At 48.3% G+C, this 15,798-nt stretch overlaps 1 protein-coding gene across 4 annotated transcripts in view; it reads left to right on the top strand.

The window, feature by feature from the left end:
• The window catches only part of LOC134965898 (phospholipase A2 inhibitor and Ly6/PLAUR domain-containing protein-like), a 205,921-nt gene that overhangs the window by 58,017 nt on the left and 132,106 nt on the right, over positions 1-15,798 (top strand). For all 4 annotated transcript variants that reach the window (XM_063942293.1, XM_063942295.1, XM_063942294.1 and 1 more), the window contains one exon: positions 4,724-4,873. In XM_063942293.1, coding sequence (XP_063798363.1) covers positions 4,724-4,873 — 150 coding nt within the window. The remainder of the gene's footprint in view (positions 1-4,723; positions 4,874-15,798) is intronic.

The following is a 15,798-nucleotide window of genomic DNA, read 5'->3' as shown; positions in this document are numbered from 1 at the left end:
CGCAACACCGTCGACACGCCCTGCGACCTCCTCTGCCTGTCAATCAGGCAGAGGTGAGTGCACCAGTTACATGCTTTCGCATCTCACGTGTACGCACACACAATGCAGCTGCTGAGCATGCACATCTAAATTAGGCCCATCATTTCCACTGGGAGTTGCAGGACTTTTGTATACAGCAATTTGTATTTGAATTGTATTTGATTCGTGCTTCTAGCTTTTTGGGCTTTGGGAGTCATTCAGACCCGAACACCAGCTATGCATCTGTATGCAGCGGCTGCATTCGGGTGGTCTGCTCATACACATTGGCTGCGGTGCGCATGCGCAACCTTACACATTGCAGCTGCATCCTGGAAGGATGCTGTTGCAGTGTGATTGACAATGACAGCTGTTCACGGGGCGGCAACACGGTATTGGCGGGGTGGGACAAACAGGAGCATGCCATGACCGATTAGTAACATAGCCAGGCTGCGCTGCCAGAGGTCAACCTTAGTTTAAAGAGTCCACAATCTAATTGCGGATGCATTGGGAGGCGGCCTCACACGTGCTGTGCGGCCTTGCAGTGTGCTGGGTCGCTCTCAGCATATGAGGAGATGGATGCAGATCTGACTGCGTATGCAGCGATCTGCTCCATCTCTGAATCAGGTCCTATGTCCCTACACATTGTTCTCGGACCTGCCTACATTACCTGCTCTGTGTATTATAATTAGACTGCAGTTTTTATTTCTTAATATTGCCTGGTCTACAAGTTTATTTTAGTGTGCTTTTCCTTTGCCTCATTCCCCCATTTGTAACTGCTTGTAGTCTCTTTTCCTTGCATTAACTAGTTCTGATTTTTACTTACATACTGGCTTATTGCTATATTTGGTGGTATCCCCCTATTCCTCCTCCCTCTTTCTCTCACCTCTCCAGTCACCCACTATTCCTCCTCTCTGCCATCTCCCTCTATTCCTCTCACTCCCATCTCCCCCGATTTCTCCTCTCTTCTGTTTCCCTGCTGCTTCTCCTCTTTACCGTATACCCCTATTCCTCCTCTCTCTCTCGTTCTCTCTACAATCTCCTCTATTTCTTTTCTCTCTCTGATCTCCCCCTATTCCTTCTCTCTCTTCCTTCTCCCATTATTCCTTCTCTCTCTTCCTTCTCCCCCTGTTCCTCTCTCTCTGTCTGCCCTCTCCCCCATTCCTGCTCTCTCCCTTTGCATTGTCTCCCCCTATTCCTCCTCTCTCTCCTGTCTCCCCCTGTTCCTCACATCTCCATACTTATCCTCTCTCTTCCATCTCCCCACATTCCTCCTTTCTCTTTCACATAAATTTATAAAAATTGACAATATATTAGCCTCCTGCTCATCACAAATTTGATGAGCAGGCAGGCTGCGTGCATTGGCGGGGGCGGCGGCAGTAGCGGGCATTGTCTCAGCGGCTATAGGATTCATTGGCGGTACTCGAAGGACATTATGGCTGCAGTGGCTCACCAGCCACTGACCTCACCGCGCGCCACTGGTATGGAGGACGTATAGAGAGAGAGAAGGAGAGGTCCAAGAAGAGCACATTGGGGGACACCTACTGTTAGTGGAAGTAAGGGGGTGGAGTTATGAGAGGATCACATACATTTTACAAAAGTAAATCTATTGCGCTAAATTAGCCAAAAAGGTGCAACCAACATGTTAAAAAAGGGAGAAACACTTAGTTCCCAGTTATGAAGCACAATGAATGAACGCTTTAACAAGATCTAGAGCTACCAGATATTGGTGAATGTTCAAAAAAATATATACTTTTTACTAGAGATGTGCAGCTAGCACTTTTCATGTTTTGTGTTTTGGTTTTGGTTCTAATTCCACTTTCGTGTTTTGGTTTTGGCTGGGTTTTGCCAAAACCACCCTTTCGTGTTTTGATTTTGGATCTGGATGATTTTTAAAAAAACCAAACATAAAAACAGCTAAAATCACAGAATTTGGGGGTAATTTTGCTCCTACAGTATTATTAACCTCAATAACAAACATTTCCACTCATTTCCAGTCTATTCTGAACACCTCACACCTCACAATATTATTTTTAGGCCAAAAGGTTGCACCGAGGTCACTGGATGACTAAGCTAAGCAACTCAAGTGGACAGCACAAACACCTTGGCCATCTAGGAGTGGCACTGCAGTATCAGACAGGAGGGCAGATATCAAAAAAGGCCCCTAACAGCACATGATGCAAAGACGAAAAAAAAGTGCACCGAGGTTGCTGTAGGCCTAAGCTAAGCGACACAACCTCCTGGCCCATCTAGTAGTCACACGCAGTGGCTGAATGTTGAGAGTGGGCCACAATTGTTCGGTCCACTGACAGCATCTCAAGCACGCTCCAGTCACTTTAAAAAAAATCTGCAATTTGTGGACTAATACAGAAGTACCACTGGACTCATACGGCAGTGTCACACAGGATGACACTTTTCAAAAACTAGGCCCCAAACAGCACCTCATGCAAAGATGTCGAAGAGGAGCAATGAGGTAGCTGTATGACTAAGCCAAGCGACACAAACAATTCCAACTGGAATTATATATCCAAATCACTGGAATTAATTGGCAAGATCACTGTAATTAATAATTATAAATCACTGACATTAATTGGCAAAATCACTGTAATGCTACGTCCAAATCACTGGAATAAACTGGCAAAATCTCACTATCGCCTGCTTACAGTGCCTAGTGAAATGGAATCTAGATGGGATTTGGTATCGGGGACACAATACCTCCATCAATTGTCTAAATCCCACTGCACTAATGGCGGATACCGGGCGCACGTCTAACACCAACATAAGTGTCAAGGCCTCAGTTATGAGGGCTTCCATCGTCATGTGAAGCTGAACCACTAGTCATGAACATGGGCCAGGGCCTCAGCCGTTCCTTGCCACTCCGTGTCATAAATGGCATATTGGCAAGTTCACGTTTCTCCTCAGACCATTTCAATTTCTTTTTTGGGGTCTTTTTACTGAACTTTGGCTTTTTGGATTTTACATGCCCTCTACTATCACATTGGGCATCGACCTTGGCAGACGACATTGATGGCATTTCATTGTCTATGTCATGGCTAGTGGCAGCAGCTTCAGCACTAGGAGGAAGTGGTTCTTGATCTTTCGCTATTTTCTCCTCCAAATTTTTGTTCTCCATTCTTATTTTGGAGTTATATGAGACAATATGTGGCACAGGAATGACTGGAATGACTGATGAGACAGGACACTACCACTGGTCTGATGCAACACAACAACACGTGGTTGTTGTTATAATTGGTATACTGCAGCAGTGGACATATAGCAGCGTATATCGTCACTGGAATGACTGATGAGACAGGACACCACCACTGGTCTGCATAACACAGCACCACTTTATACAGCTACACTGGATATATGGCAGCAGAGGACACCAACACTGTGACTGGCTGGAATGATGCAGCACAATACACTGACTACACTGGACTGGACTGAGCAGCACAACACAGCACAAGATTCACCACCCCACTTTCCCGCCCCCACACAGACACTGAACACTGAGGACATATCCTCTCAATACACTCTCCGAGACTGGAGTGAAAATGGTCGCGATGTGCGGCTCCTTATATGGGATCCAAATACCGCGAGAATCCGACAGCGGGATGATGACGTTTTGCCTCGTTCGGGTTTCCGAGTCAGGCGGGAAAACCCGAGCCTGGCTCGGATCCGGACTCGGAGTGCAAAGTCCAGTAGGGTCCGGTTATCTGAGAACGAACCCGCTCATCTCTACTTTTTACCATTAATAAAGGAAACTAAATATTATTAAAACATAACAATTTATTTAGGATAATGAATTAATAAAGTTTTTCATAAATACATTCATGCACAACATGAACTCATATATAATGAGAAAATGACAAATAGCTGCTATGGTGGGTAGCAAATTACTTTAAAAGTACAACAATTGTACAAACTGGAGGCAGGTTGTGTCCTTTTTGTCCTCTCACCATTTATAAGTGGTGCGGTGGGCTTTGCAGTCACAGCATGCTCGGCACAAGCTTGGTATAGGGGTCAGATTGATGATTCAATTGGACCACCCTTTTCTTGTCCCCTTTATGGCCTCCATGCAACACGTTTTGGATAATATTTATCCTTCTTCAGGTATGGATCATACCTCCTGGATCCAATCAGTGATCCAATGAATGTCAATTCCTGGTATGATGTTTCCCACAGCAGGCACCAATGTGATTCAGTCTGTATGTTAACTAAATAAAGATGCTATGATGTTTTTTAATTCGATCATACCCCCAATGCAAGAAGCCACGGTGCATTAGTAGTGTATACAACAAAGAAGCATAGCCACATCCCCTGCAGTGCCCACAACCCCAAACCCACCCAGGCTTGCCCACAGACCCTACGCAAGACTCCAGCAATGCCCTCAGAAATACTGTAGGGTGCCAGCACTATATTTCTGATAATATCACCATGAATATGATACGAGACAGACATTCATTGTGTGCATTGCAGGCCCCCTTTGTCTCAGGGGACCATGTGCTCCACCCACCCTGCTCAAATTATACATACGCTACTAGTTTGTAATGAACGTAGGGGGAAAATAACACCATAGGGCTATTATTATTGGTGATTTGCAGGTTGATGGCAGAAATGAGAACTTCTTCTTTAACACTGCTGAAATATATTTCATCGATATTATTGAAAATAGCCCAACTTTATTAATGATGTGCTTTTTCTACAGATGGGATCGTATACTATCAAATATTTGACTTCTCTTGTGTACCTAAGACACAATGTAACACACAGGGGAGTTTCAGCTTCCCTTATGGCAAGATCAAGAGGAACACTTACTGTTGTTATACTGATAACTGTATTGCACCAGAACCTCCATGTAAGTGTTTAAATGTAATTCCTTTGTTATATTACAGAATTTTTAGAGAGCAGTGCTGATATCCCTTACATTTATAGAGTAGTGATATTACTTGTGTCTCATGACTCATAGTGAAAGTGCACATTGATGACAGGTGTCTTTGAAAGTTAAAATGTCTGGATTTGTGGTCACCTCTTTTCAGCTCTGTTTCAATGTGAACCTTGGGGGTCATTCCGAGTTGATCGCTCGTTGTTTTTTTTTCGCAACGGAGCGATCAATCGCTAACGCGCATGCGCAATGTCCGCAGTGCGACTGCGCCAAGTAAATTTGCTATGAAGTTAGGTATTTTACTCACGGCATTACGAGGTTTTTTCTTCGTTCTGGCGATCGTAATGTGATTGACAGGAAGTGGGTGTTTCTGGGCGGAAACTGACCGTTTTATGGGTGTGTGTGAAAAAACGCTGACGTATTTTGGAAAAACGCGGGAGTGGCTGGAGAAACGGGGGAGTGCCTGAGCGAACGCTGGGCGTATTTGTGACGTCAAACAGGAACGAAACTGACTGAACTGATCGCAATGGCAGAGTAAGTCTCGAGCTACTCAGAAACTGCTAAGAAGTGTGCTAATCGCAATATTGCGAATCCGTCGTTCGCAATTTTGAGAAACTAAGATACACTCCCAGTAGGCGGCGGCTTAGGGTGTGCAAAGCTGCTAAAAGCAACCTGCGAGCAAACAACTCGGAATGACCCCCCTTATGTATATAAGGAATAGTGGATAATAGAAGTCACCAATAGCTTCACAACCAGCTATCTTGACCTTTCATAGTTTCATTGGACTCCTCAGTGGCATCTAATATCAATATATTTTTACAGCAGGGTGCCTTATTCCCAGTGATAACTATAGAGTTGTGGAGAATATTACCAAAGTAGGGTATTTACTATGTCACACAAAAGTTAATCCCTTCGCTTTGGAGGGTAAGTGGGGCTCATCAACTGCATATACCTTAAAATGGTGGGTGTTGAGTCCCACTCATCCTCCACAGTAAAGTGCTCCCTGGTTACTTAACTACTAGTCCACATCAGCAATAATCATCAATAGAGTCGGCCCTGAAGCAGTGATGTTGACACACATGTGATCCCTCATCACTTTTTTACTTTAAAATATTGTCAGAGCTGGTGGGAAGGATTTTAAATCCCACGGTAATGGAGGCACCATTGTTTGAAAGAGAGGAATCTCATCTTTCAAATGTTGTGCCTACATAGAAAGTATTGCCTGATGAGCAGTGTTATTATAAAGTCAAAACCCCCTGGACTACAGAAAAATCATGGGGCCTAATTCAGGACTGATCGCAGCAACAAATTTGTTAGCTAATGGGTAAAACCATGTGCACTGCAGGGGGGGGGGGGGGGGGGCAAATGTAACATGAGTTAGATTTGGGTGGGGTGTGTTCAATCTGCAATCTAAATTGCAGTGTAAAAATAAAGCAGCCAGTATTTACCCTGCACAGAAACAATAACCCACCCAAATCTAACTCTCTCTGCACATCTGCCCCACCTGCAGTGCACATGATTTTGCCCAACTGCTAACAAATTTGCTGCTGCGATCAGATCTGGATTACCCCCATGGAGACCAGGGATCGGGAAGGTTTACCCCCAACCTGGCATGCATGAAATAAGGGGCACCTATGATCACTGGACAAGGTTATGCTGCACTACAGACAGGGTTGGATTGGCCCACAGGGGAAACCAATACATGGGGCCCCACTACCTCTTCCAGGGATTAGATTCCAGACTGTGTACTTGAATTACACATTATACATACTGTGGTACAGCACAGGGCTATGGTGCATTTTCTACAGTGCATTGCTGTTATTAATCTGGTGCATTAGCATGCATGCCCTAGCAGTATTTACTATATCTACAGATGGAGCCTCCCTTATCTTTGCCTGCCTGATCGCAGGCGTGGACTCCCGGTGTGACTAGGTGATCCATCCCATTGTAAGCATCTCTGTTTGGGCGCATGCGTCCGCCCGGACGGAGATGCTCTCCATTCATGTGAATGGGACGCGTCTCGGTCTGGCACGCGCAGCCACGCACCCATACAGAAGGAGACGCTCACAGCATCCATTCGCGCCCAGGTGGGCATGCCTAGTCACAGACGGAGCCATGACTAGCATGGCTACATCTGTATCAAAGAACCCAGACCATGCACTCGCTAATGGTTAGCCAAGCCTCTAAGCATTGGCCCCTACCACCGCATCTCCCCGGGGGGCCTTTTATGCCCCAGTTCGACACTGGCTACAGAATATGCTTTCCATATATGGAGGGAGGGCATTATGTCTTCTACAATGGGTGCAGGGTGTGTAGTGCACAAGGACCACATCGTACACCCAGCATCAGAATAATTATACTAACATATATTCAGTACTACATTGGCCGGCGCTGCAAACTGAAATTACTTGGAAAATTGTGCGATGGCCATTATCCCAGAGATTTGCACATGCGCAGTATAGAAGTCACCGGGAACATAGTGTGAACACTGGACACGATGTTCCCAGAGACCTGAGCTTGCGCAGTTGAGTGTCTCCAGGGAACATAATGTGGACAGCATATTCATGGAGATCTGAGCATGTGCAGTAGAGAAGTCTCTGGGAACATATTGTGGACACCATGGAGGTGATCCGGGCTGCGGCACACCGCCCTTAATGTGGCACATCAGCCCATTCCCTTGCCGCACTGGGAGCCGGCTTCCCCGGTCTCCCAGGATGTGGCCAGTGGGCAGCAGCGGCGCAGTGGCTCCCTTCTTCAGCCCGGCAGCTTGGGACGGCTCTCCACCTCTCTGTAGCACTGAGGCGTCAGGAGCGTAGCTCCTGGAGCTCAGCGCCCAACACACAGCACTCTATCTTCTGAGTGCGGCAGACTGGGAACCGGACGTCCCGGTCTCCCAGCCGCAGCTCCCCATGCCGCCTCCTCCACCCGCCGCACAGGGAGACAGATAGACAGGCCCCTCCAGCGGGCAGTGCAGCGGCTCTCCTCTCCCTCGGCGCACCGAGGGCATAACTTTTCGCTGCTGGAGAGCATCCGGGCTGTGGCAGAGCAACATTGAATTACAATACTTTTTTTTAAAATACACGGCGCCTTGCACCTACAACATTGTAAAGATGGCGCCTAGCACCAGTGCAGATTTGAAAGTAGTGCCAAGTGCCTATTGCTCATTAACATGGTGCCGGGCAGCTGAGGCTTAACCCATTCAGTGCTGCCGCGGCCATTAACCATGTGTCCGACAGGGTCTCCAGCCACAGATACTGTATATTATAAACAGAGCCGTATTTAGATCTCATGGGTCCCTAGGCAAGATACCGGTTTGGGGCCCCCTCCTTCAACAATCCATATCAATATATTTCTATTCCTGGTTGTGAGCGGCATCACATATTACCTTGGCGTATATGTAGTGCAATCGCGGCATGTGCACATGTCACAGGCCACCGGGTGGTGAAGTGGCGGTGTTTCGTACTTAATTTCCCCTGATGATGTCGGTCCCAGTCTTCTTGGACTTTGCTTTCTTGTCACCTCTGGATACCCAGCAGAAGAATGAGGCCCCCAAACAGACCCCAGACAAACAAGTCACCACACTTTTGGACAGTGACTGGTATTTTATTATCACCAATAAGGTGTCACTGCTATTGTGTTAAACGGTTTTGTAGGGTAGAATTGAAATTAAGCAATGTCACTATATATAGGAACAGATCAATATGCAGATCAGCAGTTTGAGATCATATGGTATCACAGGTAATATAATCAAGCATTAAACATTTTAGTTACATATAACAAATTCACGGCTTTTAGGAGAACTCACAATTGCAAGTATTTCTTCAATATACTCGTAAATGAACTTCTCACAAATTATTTATCGTATACTATTACGTCACTATTAACCATAACCTTAAATGTCTACCAATTGACTGGCAGCAAGTAACCAGGAACGGTGTCCAAATTAGTGTCCCAAGTGTCCACACGGTGGCTGTAGAATTACTATTAACCGTAGTGTTCCTTACAGTATCTCAAGTGTCCACTAGAGGGTGTAGGAGTACAATCCGGCAGTGACTAGTAACTGAGTTTTGTATATTATCTCAGATATCTTATAGGAAGGCTTTCAGTATAAATCCTGAGGTAAATACGGACTAAAATAACTGGATGCAATTCTGTCAGATAGCCACTCACTATTTAGGGTAAGGGGGGGATCAATACTGTTCGCACGGACTGGTTTTGTCGGTACTAGTGCTAACTAATATCACCTTCTTTAAGGTAACTCCTAATAGGCAGTAACCTTTTTTTCTCATTCCTTGAACACAACACTGTCGCTGTCCCCGGGTGACCTTGCGTAGATTAAAAGCATCAAATTCTCCCCCTGGGCTCTGCCTGTCGGACACGGCTGTGCTGCTGCAGTACTGGTTGGCTGACAGGTGTCATATATCTCAGGGCTCTTCCCCTCTCTGTCTGTAGTAACAAATGGGAATATTGCTGCATGAGGGAAGCGCCTGGCTGAGTTGGCAAGGGTTGGCTGGCTGTCAAGTTGAGCTGCTGCTGAAATGGCCTCACTGACTGACAACACCTCTAACTGTCTGTCTGACCCTGGCAGCCTCAGGTGATGGGTGACAGGGGTCTTAGGCTGTGCTGACAGACTTAAACAGGGCTGACTGGAGAATGACACAAAAAGGGGTTCTGGCTGTCACTAGGGTATGGCTGGCTGTGCTGAGGCACTGTCACTGGGATATGGCTGGCTGTGCTGAGGCACTGTCACAGACACAATGTGAAGGGGCCAGGTTACTCACTGTTCCCCGCAGCTGCACTCCATCCTCTCACTGTCAGGCAGCCTCTTCAGTGCTTCCCAGCTGTGATGACAGAGACTCCATGCTGCTTCACTTGCGGCTCGCACGCTGATATGATTCCTGTCAGCACTTCTCTCTCAGCAGCTGTGACGCTTCCTTCTCTAGCGTCATACTCAGTTGTCGGGCGCAAACGGCTCCACTTGCGACCGCTCTCCTTTCGCCGCTGGTCACCACTTTTAGGGCTCTCTGGACGACAACTCTCCACACTGCAGCCTCACACACTCTCCTCAGAGCAGTCACCCTGCCTCCTCAGCTTCCCGCTCTGTAAAGGTCATCGGGTCAGCCAATCGCAGGGTACTTTTCTCCCAGCTCTCTGGCTGTGACAGTTGGGCTCCTCTGGTTCTAGACTTGACTCCCCTGGGTCCTAGTGCCCCCCATGTCAGCTCCTGCTGACATCACTAAAAGTTAGGGGATAGTTAACCTATGCAGTGCTGCGTTGCTAGGCATGGGCCTGTACTGTAGTGGGAACACCACAAGATAGTGCCACATATTCCTCCACTTGAAGGTTGCGTGTCCTCACGCAAAAGCAACATTTATGTACAATGTCCTAACAGTCTTTCTCATAGCAACATACACAACATCTAACTTTAAAATTGGATGTCCAAACACTTTGTTAAGTAGTCCTTCATGCATTACTTAAGAGTTCAATTGGCATGAATACAAAGTACATCAAGAATGCAATTTTTACAATCACAGGTACATATGTATACAGTGAACACATACACATTTATTCCCGATACCTTAGGGGCAAGACACCTTGGGTGCTTCTTTCTGACCTTCTGACTGCAGGGTCAGGTACATCACTGAAAGATTGCTCAACAGCATGACTGGGACCACTTGGATTATCAACAGGCATGGGTACTGGCTGTTCTAGGGTGATGGCCCCTGACAGGCCTGAAGGAACTGAGCCACACATGAAGAGAAGTAGCTCTATGGGGTCATGTAGGGGGGCACCCATTGAAGGTCTGCATTCCTCTGCCACAGGTACATCCTCTCGCTTGGATTCACACACCTTGGTGCTACATCTTTTAATCTGATCACGAGGTACTGTGCTGATGGGACCTTCTTTTCCTTTTTGAATTCTGTAGGCATACAGGCCATCAGTGGGGACTCCCACCACAATGTACGGGGTATTCTCCCACATGGCATCAAGCTTACTCGAACGGTGATTTTTCTTTTTCCATACACAATCTCCGAGTTGCAGGGGTGTAGCATGGATATTGCTGTTATAGCCCATCTCTTGACGGTGATGTGCTGCTTCCATGCGCTGATTAACTATTTCTCGTGCGGATTCAATACGGTGTTGGTGCTCCCGCACCCAATCATTCTGTGGAATCATTGGCTCAGTCACTACAGGAGTCAACTCGAGGTCCTTCGGAAGCTTTCCTTGCCATCCAAACATAAGGTAGTAAGGGGTGAAGCCAGTGGAGCAATGCTCAGTATTGTTGTACAGGTAGGCCAATTCAGGTAGCAGTGTTGGCCATTGTGAGCGTTTCTCAACAGATAGGCTTCGCAGCATGTTGATGACCGTCTGATTTGCCCTCTCACACAGTCCATTACACTGAGGGTGATAGGCCGTCGTCCTCAGCTTCCGACATCCATATAGGGTGCACAACTCCTGAAACAGCTGTGACTCAAATGCTGGGCCCTGGTCAGTTAAGATCCGATCGGGGTACCCATAGGGCCTTGCAAAGTTCTTGAGGAATACTTCTGCAGTGGTTTTAGCAGTCAAGTCACGAACAGGGGCAACAACCAGGAACTTGCTATAGTAATCAGTCATTGTTAAGGCATACTGGTACCCACTGGGACTGGGTTCGAGTTTTACATGGTCCAGGGCCACAAGCTCCAACGGCCGATGGCTTTTGATGGGATGCAGGGGATCCTTTTGGTTGGCTTCGGGCCTCCTCTTCAGGTTGCAGGCCACGCAATCACGGCACCACTGCCCGATATCCTCTCTCATGCCGACCCAGAAATACCTCCTCCTCAAGGTGGCTTCCGTTTTCTGGGTGCCAAAGTGACCGGACTGATTGTGATAAGCGGTCAGCAGGAAGTGGGCTTGTTGTCTGGGCACCACGGTTTGTACGATGGTCTGGTTCGTACTGGGATTGGTACTGGTTCGAACCAATAGTCCATGCTTGATGCTGAGACGGTCTCGGTCGTAGCAGTTTGACCAACTCGGGATCGGCAACGGCTCTCTGGGTCTGGGTCAGTTGACTCTTGCGACGAAGGTGGCCCATCAACTCTTGCATCACTGGACTCTCGTGTTGCACTTTCACCCAATCGAACCCTAAGTTGTCACAGGGCAGGCTATCAGGACTCGCATCAGATGTGGCGGCAACAGGGTCAGAAGTGACAATGCAGTATCTCTTCCTTTGTGGCTTGAAAGTTGGGGTCTCTACATCTTCCGACCAATCCTTCTCCTCTTCAGCTATGTCATCAGTGGGCAGGCGGGACAAGGCGTCGGCATTTCCGTTAGATTTTCCACTCCGGTAGACTACTGTGTAGCGAAACCCAGCGAGACGGGACATCCACCGCTGTTCCAGAGCTGGCAGGCGTGCTGTAGACAAGTGTGCCAATGGGTTATTGTCTGTCACAAACTCGAAAGGTGTGGCGGCCAAGTAGTTTTTGAATTTCTCGGTTACGGCCCAGACAAGGGCAAGAAGCTCCAACTTGAAGGCCGAGTAATTCTCACAATTCCGTTCGGTCTTCTTCAGGCCTCGGCTGGCGTATGCAATGACTCTCTCTCGGCCATCTTGCTCCTGGGATAGTACAGCTCCTAGTCCACGGTGACTGGCATCGGTATACAGCTTGAAAGGCCTCCCGTAGTCTGGATAGGCTAATAGCGGTGCCTCAATCAATGATGCCTTCAGCTGATCAAAGGAGGTCTGTTGTGCCTCTGTCCACTTGACTCTGGACGCACTTCTCTGCTCTTGACCTGACTTGCCTCGTAGCAGCTCATTTAATGGGGTAGCCACTTTTGCAAAGTTTTCAATGAAGCGCCTGTAGTATCCAACAAAGCCCAAGAAGCTTCGGACATCCTTCACTGTCCTCGGTACAGGCCAATCTCTCACAACACGGATCTTCTCTGGTTCTGGCTTCACACCCTCAGCACTGACGATGTGCCCATTGCACTTTCGGCTTCAATAGATAACACTTCGATGGCTTTAACTTCAGCCCACATTTGGTCAACTGGGCAAACACCTCATCCAAGTGCTGGAGGTGCTCCTCATTGCTCCTGGAGTAGATGATGACGTCATCCAGGTAAAGCAGGACCATCTCAAAGTTCCTGTGTCCCAAACAGTGCTCCATGACTCTCTGGAAGGTGGCTGGGGCATTGCAGAGTCCAAATGGCATCCTGTTGAACTCGAAGAGACCCATCGGCGTTGTAAACGCAGTCTTCTCCCTGTCCTCCACAGCCATCGGGATCTGCCAGTACCCACTTGTGAGGTCAAGAGTGGAGAAGTACGTTGCTGTCTTCAACGCCGTCAGAGATTCTTCAATTCTCGGTAGCGGATAGGCATCCATGTGAGTCACTGCATTCAACTTCCGGTAGTCCACACAAAAGCGCAAACCGCCATCCTTTTTCTTCACTATCACCAGAGGGGCGGCCCATGGGCTGTGGCTTTCATGAATCACACCGCATCCTTCATCTCGGAGATCATGTTGCGTACAGGTTGGTACATAGCTGGTGGCAATGGTCTCTGCCGTTCCTTGATGGGAGGACTGCTCCCAGTGTGGATGTGGTGGTACACACTCTCTGCTTTTCCGAAGTCGGATGGGTACTGACTGAAGGCCTGGGCATTCTTCTTTACCACTTGAAGCACTCCCTGGCGTCGTTCCTCAGGGGTGTCAGAATCGCCAATTCGGATCTCCTCCCACCATGGGGTTTCATCTTCAGTAGCCTTGTGCCCTGTCATAGCCCTCTGCTGGACCACCGGCACACTTGTCTCCATCACGTCCTGAAAATCCACTTGAATCACTTTAGCCACCGGGCAATGCTTGAACAGCTGAATAGGAAAACTGTGTGGGTTCAAGACACGGACTGGAACTCTTCCATGTTCCACCTTTGCCAAGGTCCTCGCCACCGCAAATTGTTGTTGTCCATCAGTATCGCAGGATTCGATCATTGCCTCGTAGTCCTGCCCACCTGGGCCGATCCTTGCCTTGCACCACACGACATGTTCAGAATTGGGTAGGAGAATTACAGGTCGATGATCAGCTACTCTGGTCTTGCCCACTTCTCCCCTGGCATTAACGAACCTCTTCTGACCCTCAAGCAGCCGTACTGTCTGCTGCAACGTCTTCCGTTCCTGCGGGGCTGCAGATCGCATCTCGAACCGGAGAGCCTCCACCAACTCATCGGGACAATGCTTTAGGACATTCATCCCGAGTATGATGGGAGGTAGGTGTCCACTATTCGCTGTGGTCACCAGACACCCTTGCTGCTTTAGGCTAGCCTTGCCGATCATTAAGTTGGCCTCCCAGTAGCCACAGAACTTTATCTGCTCTCCGTTGCTAGCCAATAGCTGGAGCCATGTGTTTGGTGGCGTCACAATCTCGCTTTCATCCCAATGCCGTTGAAACTCTGCAAGTTGAATCGTAGTCACTTGAGACCCAGTATCTAGAAGAGCTGGTATTTCGACTCTGTTGACCCAAATCTTCAAGTGAGGGCACTTTCCAACATATCGAGGCCACCATTCCTGCGTTGATGGACCTATTGGCGAGGTTCCTCCCGAGGGTCGGTCCCTCGCCTCGGGATCTCGTCGTTTAAAGCCTCACTCCGGCAGTTTCTTTCGATGTGACCGCTCTGACGGCACCGTCTACATATCGGCCGCCCCTGTGAATCGAACTGGTCTGTAGGGTGTCGGCCTGAAGATCTTGGGAAATCCCTTCGCCATTGGGAAATGTTCCTTCCTCCGTGCTCGTGGTGCCAATCGCTGCAACTGACTCTCTGTTGGTTCTGTTGAAGTGCTTGTAGTTGTCGACCCATGTCAGACATACCCTGTCGTATCTCTGCCAGTGCGTTGACCAGGCCCTCATCTTGGGCAAGGGCGGATCGGGACTGCTGGGTAACAGTGCCCTTGGTGGTCTGAGGTATACATTGTATGGGCTGCTGGACGTCCTCATGCTCTTCATCGGTCAGACAGTTTGACGAGAAGTCACCTCCTGGTCTCACCCGGTCCCCTCCGAGAGCATCCATCATCGTCTCTTTAAATTTGGCAAAAGTGCACCCAACATTCTGCCCCTTCCACAGCTTCAGCTGTACACGAGTGGCTTCTCCTCTTGCTCCCTTAATAAAAAGGTCGCTAAGGATCTTATCTTTTTGCAGTCCTTCATTTGGGTCCAGAGCTATCACAGCTTGCATCGCCTCATGCAGCCCCAGAGTGAAGTCCCTCAATGACTCGTGAGGCTTCTGTTTCCGGGCATATAGTAGTTCTTTGAGCTCGGTAACTGTCCGTGAGTCGAAGGTGGTCCTCAATTTTTCCAATATGCCCTCGACAGTTGCTCTCTGGTCGTTCTCCCAGGATTTCACCTCACCCAGAGCGGATCCCTTCAGTTGGGCAATCAGTATCGCCACCTGCTGCGCTTCACTCAGTGGGTATAGTTGAAACAAGGTCCGCATATTATCTCTGAAGTCTCTGAAAGTACTCGTGCAAGGGAAGTGGTCATCACCAGAATACGTCAACACCCATGGAGCCCCCATGTAATATGGCATAGTGATGGGTGATGCCATTGCTGCTGGTGGAGGCAGGTTTGCCCGGCTGGGACCTTCCTCCTGGCCTGATCCTTTCTCCTGGGCCGGTGCGGGTGATGAGGGTTGTGGTTCCGACATCTTGCTTTAATCTGATTCGATCCTGTTCGTGGACGCCAAGTTGTCACAGGCCACCGGGTGGTGAAGTGGCGGTGTTTCGTACCTTAATTTCCCCTGATGATGTCGGTCCCAGTCTTCTTGGACTTTGCTTTCTTGTCACCTCTGGATACCCAGCAGAAGAATGAGGCCCCCAAACAGACCCCAGACAAACAAGTCACCACACTTTTGGACAGTGACTGGTATTTTAT

Source organism: Pseudophryne corroboree, chromosome 10, assembly GCF_028390025.1.
Source record: "Pseudophryne corroboree isolate aPseCor3 chromosome 10, aPseCor3.hap2, whole genome shotgun sequence".
Taxonomy (NCBI): Eukaryota; Metazoa; Chordata; class Amphibia; order Anura; family Myobatrachidae; genus Pseudophryne; species Pseudophryne corroboree.
The sequence above is the reverse complement of the archived record's forward strand: the minus strand, read 5'-3'. Positions and strand labels throughout refer to the sequence as shown.